Source organism: Camelina sativa, chromosome 4 (assembly GCF_030686135.1).
Source record: "Camelina sativa cultivar CO46 ecotype springtype chromosome 4, ASM3068613v1".
In the NCBI taxonomy this organism is placed as follows: Eukaryota; Viridiplantae; Streptophyta; class Magnoliopsida; order Brassicales; family Brassicaceae; genus Camelina; species Camelina sativa.
In genome coordinates this window covers 25,381,339-25,394,684 of record NC_141883.1, presented here as the reverse complement: position 1 = coordinate 25,394,684, position 13,346 = coordinate 25,381,339, and the positions used below count along the sequence as shown (strand labels likewise).

At 38.2% G+C, this 13,346-nt stretch overlaps 4 protein-coding genes and 3 pseudogenes across 17 annotated transcripts; 2 read left to right on the top strand and 5 right to left on the bottom strand.

Annotated features, from left to right (window-relative positions):
• Window positions 1–163: 163 nt before the first annotated feature.
• LOC104781682 (non-functional pseudokinase ZRK2 pseudogene) lies at window positions 164–1,651 on the bottom strand (annotated as a pseudogene). The gene has a single exon (XR_015597130.1). The product of XR_015597130.1 is annotated as a non-functional pseudokinase ZRK2 pseudogene (transcript).
• LOC104781680 (serine/threonine-protein kinase ZRK1) lies at window positions 1,517–3,433 on the top strand. Of its 2 annotated transcripts, XM_010506404.3 has the most exons (2): window positions 1,518–1,754; window positions 2,052–3,433. In XM_010506404.3, the coding sequence occupies exons 1-2, from the start codon at window positions 1,637–1,639 to the stop codon at window positions 2,684–2,686; spliced, it is 753 nt and encodes a 250-aa protein (XP_010504706.1). In that variant the 5' UTR covers window positions 1,518–1,636; the 3' UTR covers window positions 2,687–3,433. The 2 variants fall into 2 exon arrangements, with proteins under 2 accessions (XP_010504705.1, XP_010504706.1); XM_010506403.3 differs by having other exon boundaries at window positions 1,517–3,433.
• Window positions 3,374–4,605, bottom strand: LOC104781678 (serine/threonine-protein kinase ZRK7). Its single transcript, XM_087510729.1, has one exon. The coding sequence runs from the start codon at window positions 4,603–4,605 to the stop codon at window positions 3,577–3,579; it is 1,029 nt and encodes a 342-aa protein (XP_087366855.1). The 3' UTR covers window positions 3,374–3,576.
• Window positions 4,606–4,892: 287 nt separating this feature from the next.
• LOC104784132 (serine/threonine-protein kinase ZRK1 pseudogene) lies at window positions 4,893–6,286 on the top strand (annotated as a pseudogene).
• LOC104784130 (serine/threonine-protein kinase ZRK7 pseudogene) lies at window positions 6,172–7,524 on the bottom strand (annotated as a pseudogene). Its single transcript, XR_015597128.1, has one exon. The product of XR_015597128.1 is annotated as a serine/threonine-protein kinase ZRK7 pseudogene (transcript).
• A 138-nt stretch (window positions 7,525–7,662) lies between these two features.
• Window positions 7,663–7,968, bottom strand: LOC147946182 (arabinogalactan protein 23). The gene has a single exon (XM_087510730.1). It carries the CDS (start codon window positions 7,966–7,968, stop codon window positions 7,780–7,782), a length of 189 nt encoding a protein of 62 aa, XP_087366856.1. The 3' UTR covers window positions 7,663–7,779.
• A 464-nt stretch (window positions 7,969–8,432) lies between these two features.
• LOC104781677 (carboxyl-terminal-processing peptidase 3, chloroplastic) lies at window positions 8,433–11,334 on the bottom strand. Of its 11 annotated transcripts, none has more exons than XM_010506400.3 (12): window positions 10,812–11,334; window positions 10,647–10,728; window positions 10,440–10,570; window positions 10,276–10,362; window positions 10,093–10,171; window positions 9,926–10,014; window positions 9,812–9,847; window positions 9,619–9,738; window positions 9,456–9,542; window positions 9,219–9,368; window positions 8,996–9,103; window positions 8,433–8,899 (listed from the first exon to the last, which is right to left on the bottom strand). In XM_010506400.3, the coding sequence occupies exons 1-12, from the start codon at window positions 11,145–11,147 to the stop codon at window positions 8,645–8,647; spliced, it is 1,560 nt and encodes a 519-aa protein (XP_010504702.1). In that variant the 5' UTR covers window positions 11,148–11,334; the 3' UTR covers window positions 8,433–8,644. The 11 variants fall into 11 exon arrangements, with proteins under 11 accessions (XP_010504702.1, XP_019100394.1, XP_019100395.1 ...); XM_019244849.2 differs by having other exon boundaries at window positions 10,647–10,723; window positions 10,812–11,245; XM_019244850.2 differs by having other exon boundaries at window positions 10,647–10,718; window positions 10,812–11,242.
• Window positions 11,335–13,346: the final 2,012 nt, after the last annotated feature.

The window sequence follows — 13,346 nt, the reverse complement described above, 5'->3', positions numbered from 1 at the left end:
AAACTTTTGACTTCACAGTCCAAGAACACAGAAGAGGTTTTAGCTAGACTCTTTCAATGATGTCTCAATCCGTTAAGTTCCGTAGCTACTTGGATCATCTCTGGTCTATCTTCGCCTCTTTCCTTGCAACATCTCAGCGCAAGTACAACACAAGATGAACACCTTTTTGTGGTTTCAAATTCCCGCCGTTGACTGTTTGTTCAAACCGTTGACATTTTAAGAAATGATTTAAAACTTAGCTTCATATTACAAAAACAGAGAGGATCTCTAGCTAGGATCTCCAAAATAATGACCCAATCTGCTTGAGTTCTTTAGCTATTTGTATCATCTTCGGTCTGTTTTCATCTCTCACCTCGCAACATCTCAGGGCCAACACCACACATGCTTCCACAAGCTCTTTTTGAGCACTTGTGATCTCTTCCATCACCTTCGGATCTATTACTCCATCAAGCTGCCCATTCTCATGAAAGCCTTTCACATAGCTAGCAATATGTTTGTAGTCCCCATCATATCTACTGGATGCGAGAGCTGGTTTACCAGTGAGAATAACCATCAAGAAGACTCCAAAGCTGTACACATCGGTATACTCCGTCACAACTTTCGTAGTATAATATATTGGATCGAGGTACCCGATTGTTCCCTGAACGCATTCAACTTCAATTCTTGATTTTCCCTCAGGGAGGTTTATGGAGATTGAGAAATCAGACAACTTTGCAGTCCAATTCTTGTCCAAAAAAACATTCCTTGGCTTAATGTGTCTATGTACGAGGATCTTATGGAAGGCCATGTGAAGATAAGTCGCAGCATTTGCAACCTCTTTTCCAATCTTTCACCTTAAACTCAAAGGCAATAAAGATTCTTCACCGTTAACCGTAACACCTCCTCTATGATTCAAAACACCACGTTCCGCATATTCAAACACAAGAACAGGGAGACTAAACTCGAGACTTAATCCTAATAGCTTTAAAAAGTTGTTGTGGTTGCTCATCCGAGCAGACAAGACAATCTCGTTGTAAACCTCTGCTACTCTGTAATGTGTAACATTGTACTCGGAGAATCTTTTGATCATGTAAGACCTATCTTCGATGATACCTTTGTACCATACGTAGAATCATTCTGCTGTTACAAAAGAGCTGGAATCGAAGTTATTGGTAGCTTTCAAGATCTCGGAAGAAGTAAAGCTGTGTATAGGAATAGATATACCATTACAATCAGCGATAAGTTCTTTCAGGAAGATGCTTCCGTTGTCCAAGAACCATCTTTCTTCCTGACTGCTCTTTTTTTTTTCCTTCCTTCTCTCGGATGATTCAGATCTCAGTCTCTGCTTCAACTTCTTCACCATTGATTTCATCTAATCAAAGACTACTGTTTCAGCTTTTCCTCTTCGAACAAGAAAGACTCGATATCTGAACTGAATGCATAAAAGATGGATCTTTGGGCTTCAATTTTGAAGAGGCCCTTATACTTGGCCCATTACATTCTATAGTTGCTTCTTCTTTCTTATGTCGGCTAAAAGCTTGTCGTTTGGGATCAGAAAGAAACAGAGCTTTTTGACTTTGAGAAGCTTTTAGGTAAATAAAGGTGTCCTTTTTATTCATCTCACTAACAAAAGGTTAATACTTGCTGAAGGAAACTAATGAAGAAGCAGTATATGAAATCTGGGTCTGGGACAAGGAAGGAGAAGGACAAGAAGAAGAGGTGGTTCTTGGACAACGGAAGCAACTTCTTAAGAGAACTTATCGCTGACTGTAACGGTAAGTCCATTCCTATTCGCAGCTTTTCTCCTGAGCAGATCTTGAAAGCTACCAACGATTTCGATTCGAGTTGTTTTGTCTCGAAAGATGTATACTATAAGTGGTATAGAGGTGAAATCGAAGACAGACCTTACATGATCAAGAGATTCTCTGAGGATGAAATTACAGGACACAGAGTTGATGAAGTTTATAATGATATTGTCTTGTCTGCTCGGATGAGCAATCACAGCAACTTTCTCAAACTGTTGGGATGTTGTCTCGAATTCACTTTTCCTGTTCTTGTGTTTGAATTCGCAGAACATGGAGTTTTGAATCAGCGAGGAGGTATTGTGGTTAACGGTGAGGAGTCTTTGTTGCCATTGAGTTTACGGTTAAAGATTGGGAAAGAGATTGCTAATGCTGTGAGTTATCTTCACATGGCGTTCCCTAAGATCATCATACACAGAGATGTTAAGCCAATGCATGTTTTCTTGGACAAGAACTGGACAGCAAAGTTTTCTGATTTATCCTTCTCGATCTCTCTCCCTGAGGGCAAATCAAGAATAGAAGCTGAAAGAGTTTTGGGAACATTTGGGTATGTCGATCCATTATATCATACCACGAGTTTTGTGACTGAATATACAGATGTTTACAGCTTTGGAATCTGTTTGCTGGTTATTTTTACTGGTAAACCGGCTGTCATCACTATTTCCAATGGAGATCTACAAGGTATTCTTAGCTATGTGAGAGGCTTATATGAGAATGGGAAGCTCGATGAAGTAATAGATCCACTGTTGATGAAAGATATCACTAGTGGTCAAAGGTTGCAAGTCGAAGCGTGTGTGGTCCTTGCTTTGAGATGTTGCGAGAAGAGAGATGAAGACAGACCAAAGATGATCCAAGTAGCTAAAGAACTCAAGCGGATTGAAACATCATTGAGTAATTCTAGCTAGAGGAACTCAAGGAACTTGATGAGATAAACTTTGAGATATCTTCGCGGAGTAGGCATCACAAGAACACTCAGATTCTTAAATACAAGAGATATCGACTGCCTAAGAATACTTCCATTTGCAGTATTGAATGCTCGGGAATGTCATCACTCACGCTATTTAACATCTACTGGTCTATCAGATCAGTCAACAAACCTCGCTCCAGAAACTTTCCACTGTATCATGCCACACATTTTGTTACAGAATATACCGATGTGTTGGTTATTTTCACTAGAAGACCAGCTCTCTCGTTTTTACTGGATCTGATGCGGATTACGAAGGTAATCTTGGTTAGTTGGTTATGTGAAAGACGTATAAAGCTTGGTGAAGTAATTGATCCAATGATAATTAAAAGGCAGCAGGAGTGGTCAAAGATTGCAGTGGCTATATATGTGTTTTACTTGCGGTGAGATGCTGCGAGGAGGGACCGAGAGAGACGAAGACAGACCAAAGATGATCCATATAGACTGTATAGCTAAAGAACTCAAGCGGATTGGGACGTCACTTTTGAGATCCTGACTACGCATCCTCTGTTCTGATATAAAGTCTACTTAACTTTGATTGCATTTGAATTCTTGTCAATGTACTTTTTAGTATCTGTGTCAGTGTGTGACATGTGATTGTGAATTCGAAGCAGATTCTACAAGAACATGACTGAAAATGGGAGCTTTTCATTTTGCTTATATATATATATGTATGTAGCTATGTAAACAATCCTTGCATACAGCATATTACGTGAAAGAAGACTCGAAAACAAGGTGATGATAACAATTTTTCCATTACCGACTACACAAACACAATAGATAGATATATTTCTGTTATGAGTCTCACCAGAAGGTCCAGAAGAGTACGCTTCATGTATGGTTTTCTTCTATCTTCTTGAGCTCTTTTGCAACTTCTATCATGCGAGGCACGTTTTCCCCTGGTCTGAAACTAATACATTTCAAAGCAAGTTCAAGGAATGCTTCCATCTGCAGCCTTAAATGATCAGGAATATTGTGTGTTGTGCTATTCAACATCGAAGGGTCTATCAGTTCAGTGAACGGACCTCGCTCAAGAATCTCCCCAACATAATCAGGCAACATAATCCGTTTATAACTGTCACCATTAGTCGGTACTTCATGCAATCTACGCTTTCCTGTCAAAAGACCTAGCATGATGAATCCAAAGTTGTAGATGTCAACATTCTCAGTGACAAAGCCTGTTCCTGCATACTGTTTCTCCACAAAGACTGTTGTTCCGCAAACCATGTCTTGTACGCCCGATTCTCCCTCCGGAATCGATATGCTGAGGCCGAAAGAAGAGAGCTTAGCAGTCCAATTCTTGTCCATGAAAACATTTTCAAGCTTTAAATCCCTATGGATTATAGTCCTAGGGAATTCAGTATGAAGATAAGTTACAGCAACTGCAATCTCCTTAGCGATCTTCAATCTTACATTCCAAGGCAAAGGCTTGATTTCCATGCCCGCACCTCCTCGATAGGTAAGAGCTCCCATTTCTGGGTATTCACACACGAGAACCGGACGAGGAAACTCTAGACAACACCCTATAAGCTTGAGAACGTTTTTATGGCTGCTCATCATCGATGAGACTGCTATATCACGGTAGGAATTGTAAGGGGGAAAGAGTTCATATTTATAGTACTTGATCAGTACGGCTCTGTTTTCAATTGTACCTTTGTACCACACGAATATGTCTTGAGAGATTTCATAGCTCCAGTCGAAGTTGTTTGTCGCTTGAAGGATTTGGTGGGAAGAAAACGTACGGATGGGATTGTACTTACCTCCTGACGATGCAATGAGTTCCTCCAACAATAAGCTCCCATGCTTCTGGAAATTGATCTTCTGTTGTTTCTTCTGTTTCCTCCTTGACGAACAGAACATCTTTGAATTCAGAAGTTGAGGTTAAAGATCAGTCTTGTGCAAGAAATAATGGAAAGAAAGAGAGACGATAGAAACACAAAGTCAAGTCAAGTTTGGTTTGGCTCTGGTTCTTTTTGTAGGACCATCGTTCCATCATCATCAATGAATATGTTTGTTGGGAACTTTATTTTATTCTTCAAGAATTTCGAATTGTGTTTTTATCTTTTAGTTGGGCCTATTTTGAAATCGAGAGAGGCCCATATATTTGTCGCAATAATTCATGAATTTGTATGTATATCCCATTTTTTTAATTCTTGAGTTTTTTCTTCGTTGACACTTGACATTGACATTGACAGATTCAGAGAAGATCCAAAGGGAAACGTGAAACAACAATTCAATCGAGCGAGAGTCAAATGAAGAAGAAACGTTATCTGACATCTGGGTCTGATAGAAGAAACAAGGAGAAGAGCTGGTTCTTGGACAACGGAGGCGTCTTTTTAAAAGAGCTTATTGCTGATTGTAATGGTAAATCCATTCCTATTCGCAGCTTTTCTTCTGAACAGATCTTGAAAGCCACCAGTAACTTCGATTCAGCCTGTTCTTCTGTCTCACAAGGTGTGTACTATGAATGGTATAGTGGTAAAATCGAAGACAGGTCTTATATGATCAAGAGGTTCTCCGATGATGAATTCACAAGAAGACACAGAGTTGGATCGGTTTACAATGATATTGTCTTGTCTGCTCGGATGAGAGTAATCACAGCAACTTTCTCAAACTGCTGGGATGTTGTCTCGAGTTTCCTTTTCCTGTTCTTGTGTTTGAATTCGCAGAGCATGGAGTTTTGAATCATCGAGGAGGTATTGTGGTTAATGGTGAAGAGTCTTTGTTGCCATTGAGTGTACGGTTGAAGATTGGGAAAGAGATTGCCAATGCTGTGAGTTATCTTCACGTGGCGTTCCCTAAGATCATCATACATAGAGATGTTAAACCGATGCACGTCTTCTTGGACAAGAACTGGACTGCAAAGTTTTCTGATTTATCCTTCTCAATATCTCTCCCTGAGGGTAAATCAAGAATGGCAGCTGAATGGATTATGGGAACATTTGGGTATCTCGATCCATTATACTATGCCACTAGTTTTGTGACCCAATATACCGATGCGTACAGCTTCGGGGTCTTTTTGTTGGTTATTCTCACTGGCAAACCGGCTGTCTTCACTGATTCTGATGGAGATCCCCAAGGTGTTCTTGGCTATGTTAGAGGGTTATGTGAGGATGGGAAGCTCGATGAAGTCATTGATCCAATGTTGATGAAAGATATCACTCGTGGTCAAAGGTTGCAAGTCGAAGCGTGTCTGGTGCTTGCTTTGAGATGCTGCGAGAAGAGAGATGAAGACAGACCAAAGATGATCCAAGTGGCTAAAGAACTCAAGCTGATTGAAACATCGCTGAGAAATTTCAGCTAGAGATCCTCAAGGAACTTGTTAAGATAAACTTTGAGATATCTTTACAGAGTAGGCATCACAAGAACAAGATTGAAGTATCATTGGTGTCCAAAAGAAGAGTTATCAGTTGCGTGGAATATGTATAAGGCTAAGTAAAACATCCTTGGATTATGAAGTATAGAAACTCGGATTCGTAGATACTATGTGTTATCTTGAAAGAAAGCTCGAAAATGAGAAGATCCTAACAACTTTTCACTACTAAGTACTGTATAAGAAATAGTCTCACAAGAAAAGTTTGTGGCGTCAGGTATCTGTTTCTATCTTCTTGAGTTCTTTTGCAATTTCTATCATACGAGGCACGTTCTCTCCTGGTCTGAATCTTACACATCTAAAAGCAAGCTCAACGAACGCTTCCATTTGCAGTCTTGAACGCTCAGGAATGTCATCACTCGCATTGTCCAACATCGACGGGTCTATCAGTTCAGACAACAGACCTTGCTCAAGAAACTTCCCAACATAGACAGGCAATACAGGAAGGTAAACAGCGACATACGAGTTGTATTCAGACTTTCCTGTCAAAAGAACTTGCATGATGATCCCAAGGCTATAGATGTCGACATTCTCGGTGACCAAACCTGTATTAAAGTAATCTGGTTCGATATAGCTTGATGTCCTGCAAACCATGTCTTCTACGCCCATTCTCCCTCTGGAATAAGTAAGCTGAGGCTGAAAGAAGAGAGCTTAGCTGACCAATTCTTGTCCAAGAATATATTTGCAAGCTTTAAATCTCTATGGATGATAGTCCTGGGGAATTCAGTATGAAGATACGCTACAGCATCTGCAATCTCCTTAGCGATCCGCAACCTTACATTCCAAGGGAACGGCCTGACACCTTCTTTTCCACGTCTTATACAGTTTAGAGCTCCATTTTGTGGGTATTCACACACGAGAACCGGACGAGGAAACTCCAGACAACACCCCAAGAGCTGGAGAACATTCTTATGGCTACTCATCAAAGACGAAACCGCAATGTCACGGGAGAAGTTGTCAGCGTCAAAAACAGAACAGTCTTGGAATTTCTTGATCAGTACGGGTCTGTTTTCAATCATGCCTCTGTACCACACGAATCTGTCTTCAGATATTACATAGTTCCAGTCAAAGTGGTTTGTGGCTTGAAGGATTTGGTGGGAAGAAAACGTACGGATGGGATTGTATATACCTCCTGAAGTTGCAATGAGTTCTTCCAACAATAAGCTCCCATTCTTCTGGAAATTAATCTCCTGCTCCTCTTTCTTCTCCTGCTTCTTCTTTCTGAACAAACCCAACATCTTTAAACCCAGAAAATGAGACTGAAGAATGAAAATTGTCTTGTGTTCAAAGGGATGCAAGAAGGAAAGAGAGTCAGAAGAAGTGCTAGAACAAGTCAAGTCAACGAATGTCACTTTACATGATTTGGAGCTTATGCAAAAAGTCAACAACAACTCATGACTTTCCATATGTTGTTAAATGCACAGTACATCTTAATTTGTTCTTGTTAAATAAATGTGAACAATCAGTTTTCACATGATGACATTATGTATAGGATTAATTTACATTATGTAAGGGTTATTTGTTCTTGAAAATAAAATGAAGAAGATGAGAAAGTTTGTTTATTCATGAATCACTTTCTCTGTTTTATTAATAAACAGGGGAAATGGAAATAGGAAGTGAATAAGATCACATAATTAGTGTGTTACATAATGAAAGATAGCTTAGTGCAAGTAGTAGCTGAAGAGGGTCACAAGGGAAGCCCCAACCAAAGAGCCAAGAGCTGGCAACGCAGCTGAGGCGGCGTTTCCGGAGGGTCCTGGTGCCGGAGCTCCGGCTTCCTGAGCAGCCATGACGGCGGTCATTGAGGCAGCAGCGAAAAGCACACCGCAAGCAATCTTCTTCATCTCCATTGTTGAGACCTGAAAGGCTTTTCTTTTCTTCTTTTTATTTAGTTTTTTTTTTGTTGTGTTTTTTGAAGTTCTTGCAGGTCTGAGGAATATGGATGGTGTTAATGGGCAATTTATATGTGTGGAACTTGTGTTATTTTTAGTAATATTTACTTTTTTCTTTACCTAAAAATAACAGAGGTTTAAGGGAATTAGGAGAGAGAAAAGAAAAACAAATTATAGTGGTCAAAATTAACTAATTCGCCGTTAAATATAACTGTAATTACGGTGAAAAGAGTTGCAAGATGTGGCTTAGCTTTATTTTAGCATATCTGTTTCCGTATTCTTGTTACATTACATGAGTTTGAATTTCGGTGTAGAACAAAATGGATTTATTAGATTTTACACCACTCGTTGGTTATTTCGAAGAAAATTCGTGTTAATTACACAAAATATGTCTAAAAGTTCAAATGATTAGTAGAGTTTCATTTTCAATGTTGACAAACTAGCTCCAAATGCTACAAAAAGAAGTTGATTACAAAAGTGTATTTCCGTTACTTTTTGGGATCCTTAAGACTCTTTTACTAATCTAATCCAGTAATCTTTCTACACACGGCAACAAGTGCCAAATAGATTTATACATGGGACTATCAATATATACACCATAAACTTGTCCTATATTAATTCAGCATAAACCCCCTCAAGAAGCTGTTCCATTGGATTGTCGAGTCTCAAGTTCGTGTTCAGCAACCACAACACATGAGTCTGCTTCAAGCAATGGAACCGAACTGTTCATCTTCTTATTAGGTATCTCACCGGTCAAAGAATCGATCATATCCGTGGTACAGTTTACATCAGGTGCAATCCCTACTTGATCAATTTCGTGTAGAGAAGGTGACAAATACTTAGCCACCGTCACAAACAAAGCCGACCCATCGTTTAGCTCCGTTACACTCTTGCAAGACAAAATCACAAAACATACAACAACTTTTTTATCATAAGATCAAGATTTGTAAATTATTATCGTTTACAGCTTACTTTATGTATGTACCTGAATTTTTCCTTTCCCAAATGTCCGGTTACCAACAAGTGTAGCTCGACCGTTATCATGTAAGGCACCTGCTAAAATCTCGCTTGCACTCGCACTTCCTTCATTCACCTGTCCACCATTTTGATCGAGAGATTCACTGGGAGTGGACTTATAAAACAGACCTTAACAAAAATTTCATCGTATCTATTATTCACCTAGCCAACTTATTTACATATATACTTACAAGCACGACAAGCGGATCATGTGTCACGGCGTGTCCATCAATCATGTTTATAGGTGATGTAACCCCTTCTCGGTCAATTGTATACACAAGGGTCTCATCTCCATCAAGCCATAACTGTGCAACATCGAGTCCAGCTTTAACTAGACCTCCCTGAAATGGAAATGTCCAAAGCTAAGTGTCGGAAAATGAACAAACAAACACGAAAACTCGTTAGAAAAACAAAATCTGAAAAGTTACCGGATTGTTCCTTAGGTCTAGAATGTATGACTGTACATTCTGATTCTCCATCTCATGTACAGCATTTTCCATTTCGGATGCTGCAGTCTGTCGGAAGGTTTGAATCAATGAGTTTATATATCAAATCTCGTTTTCATTATTTTTATGTTTTCACAAGATTAACCTGAGAAAATGCTGTGAGTTTGACATAACCAGTCTTTGCTAAACGTCCATCAGGTGTCGTATGTGGGATTATAGTACTGGATATTGGAGATAGCTTAATGTAATCTCGGGATACCTTGACCTTTACGTATATGAGATGCACTTATATTTAGTAAGTAACCGAACAAATCTAACATAAACAGCGGAGATTATACCTCTCTGATACCAGAATCTGTCCCTGACTCTTTCACCTGCAAGACAAACTTACATGTTATGATCTCAACTATACCGGATTTTCAAAGAGAATGCAGAGGGAACCAATAGAGTACACTTTTAAGTTTTATGGTAACAAACGTTCCAACTCTGCCTCTCAGCTTCTGTGCTGCTGCTTCACTATCAATACCATCCATTTTCTCACCTGAAATCATATAAGAAACAACAGAGTTTTAGCCAATTTCCAGAAGGAAAATGTTAGTAGGGATATGGACCAATGTACCATTTATCTCGACTAATTTCTCGCCTTCGTGTATTCCAGCACGATCTGCCGGGCTACCTTCTATGCAAGACATAACAACCTACATTGGACTCTACCATGAAACAAAACCTATCTACTTCATGCTTAGAAAACGAAAAAAAATAGGTATTGAAAAAAAGTCTCAAGATGTGTTTGGTCACTAACCAGGTGACCTGTTCTTGGTTCTGAGTTTATGAAAAGGCCAACACCTTGGAGATTTCCATCGCTGCCAATTCTAAAACTTTGGTACTCCTGCAAGTCATAATGCAGAACCAACTTCAAATCATGCCTAGAAACACTCATGGAAGAATCAAAATTTGGAAAAGTACCTTTGGGCTAATGAGTCGAGTAAAGGGATCACCAAGCGTAGAGAGCATAGCTTTGATCTTTCCATAAGCAGCATCTGCTGATCTTAAAGGAAACATTTCCACCATTGTCTGCTGCAACTTAGAATCCCAATCTGCAAAAAAAAATCAAAATCACTTTCCTCAAGAGAAACATTCTACAAAAATTTCCCACAAGAATCTGAACTTTACCCTGATGATTAAAAGTTGGATCAACGAATGTTTCTCTAATCAAACCCCAAGCTTCCACAAGAGTTCTCTGTACTGTACTAACCTTAAACAAAACATAAAAATCCAAACTTGATTACTGAGAGACGTTAGAAAAACAGAGAAACAGAGCTCAATGAAAAAGCTCACCTCACGAGCACGTGAAACAGGGAAAGCGATCGTCAGAGACTCAGCTAGTGCCGGAGAATCACAACACAAAGAAACCGCTACTGCAGCTGCGGCGGCGCAACCGAGCAATCTTCTTCCAATTATACTTTTCACCATTAACACGCCATGGCTCTCTGACTCAGTAGTCTTGGTCTCTGTTTCGAACCCTAGACGCGAAGACGATGCAAGGCAAGAACGTTTCTTGTGACGATTGAAGCTCGAGAATCGAAGAATCGGAGACGGAATCGAATTAGGTTTCCGAGTATTCGAGAAGTGTAACAGAGGTAGATCAAGTTTTGGGGTTACAGTTGTTTCCATTATTTCAAGTTTGAAGAAGAAACTTGAATCAGTATGAATCAATCCAGTTAACCGAGTGAGGAATATGTAAAATATGTATAATTATTGGCTATAATGACGTGTTTAAGAAGTTTACGACTGTTACTAAAACCAAATTGTGGAAGATTCTTTATGTACATAGGTAGGTCCACTTGAATCTTTGTGGCTTAGAGCTATTGTTACTGTTGCGTATCTAAGCTAAAGAACTGAAACTAAGATCTACACGTGCTGTGACTGACGTTACGTCAGTGATTCATCAGATGATCTGTGGACATGGTAACGTCAGTGATGTATCAGATCAGATGATCTGTGGACATGGATGGACCAAAGAGAGTCAAAATCTGTTTTATCTGAATATGGGCTGGACTATTGACTTATACTAATCGAATCATAAGGCCTGATTTAGTTTCATTTTGGGCTTGAGACCAGAACATTCAGATTATTGGAAACTCAATCTGTTATTTTGGTTGATTTGTTGTCGTTCGTTCAATTAACAGTAATAAATTTGACAAGATTATCCTTTGGCCTAAATTATCGTGCCGTTAGCTTGATGATATTTCAAGTGTTGCTTTGGATCATAATAAAATCACAAAATACCTTAAAATTTTGTCAAAGCTCCATATCTCTTTAATTTGATATGAATTCAATATCCTCATAAAACGAAAAATGTTATATAACCATGGAGAATTTTGAAAATATCTCGTAAACAGTTGATCAAGCATTCATTATAAATATATATTGTAAGTTTTGAATTTCTATAAAAGGTAGTACACAGTAAATAACTTGTTTTTGGGCATACACATAGATGATCACCATCCACCATGACACGTGAATCCAATTAAAGTGTTGCATGTGCATGCATCGGGAAAAAACGATCAATTTTTTTGGAACAGAAATTTAGGGTTTTGACTTTAGGATGGATGGAATGTTTAGAAGATGGACATACACTTCATCTCCAAATTGATTGCTTCCCCTTTGGAAGGGAAATTTTTTTATTGTAAGTATGGGGTTCCTCATAATTCATAAACCCATCCCTCTCGTATTTTGTCTTTCACATTAGTCCCAACGTGAACGTACCCTTTTGTTATGAGTTCCGATACCAAAATTCTTGATTAATGGTTTTCTTTTTACCGATATTTATCACCACACATATCTAGAGATTTTTACATTTGCTTATAACTAAATAAGATATGGATTTTTCCATGATAGCTAAGCGTGTGAGAAGTGCATCGTCGGTTGAAATTAATTTCGATAGCTGTGAGCTTTTTTTTTTTTTGTTTTTTAACGATTTCTATATCTGTGAATTATTGGAACGAAACTAGCTAGCTAGTATCAGATTAAAAAGAGAGAATATAAATATACAAAATAATTTCTAAAATATCCAAACTCAAGTTTGTATACTATATACACATCTTTTATTACTATATCATAAGAGGTACATATATGTAAACATCATTATTTTCAAAAAAAAAAATTACAAGCATAGTCGAACTCACCTAGTAATTAACACGCAGATGTGGTCCTTTTTTGGGGTCTATCTATATAATAGTACTCATAAAAAAACGAAAAAAAAAAACAAAATATAGAAAAATAACCAAATACCCCTTACAAAAAGGAAAAATATGATCAAGTAGCTTTTCTTTTAAAAAAGAACAGTAAGAAATTCATCTTTTAATTTTGGTTGGTTTCATGAAAAGTAATTGAACAAAAAAGAAAACAAAGGAGGTATGGGAAAGGAGATAAAGACACATTTCACTTAAAGCACATTGTTGCAGACAAAAAGAGAGGGTTGAAAATAAAAGACAGAAATAAAGGAAAAACAAAATAAACGAGCAAATTGAAAAGAAAAAAAAAATTATGTGAGAGAGAGGATAACATACCTGCTCTTATCAAAGTCCACACTGTTCATAAAAGAAAAGAGTACCTGAATGAAAATACCTTCACTGACAATTTACTTATGTTATGTGGTCCATTTTTTTCTTGTTGTCAATATTGCAAACGGAAGTAACATACTGAAACTATAAATGTGAAAATACAGTTGACCAATCTAACCACTTGGTGAAATTGACTATGTCATCTTCCAATCAAGCAAGCGTGTATATAAGCATCAAAGGTGAATTAAATAGAGTATGTTTTAGGTTTCAAATTAATGAGATTTTTGATATCGTCAAAATATTTTAA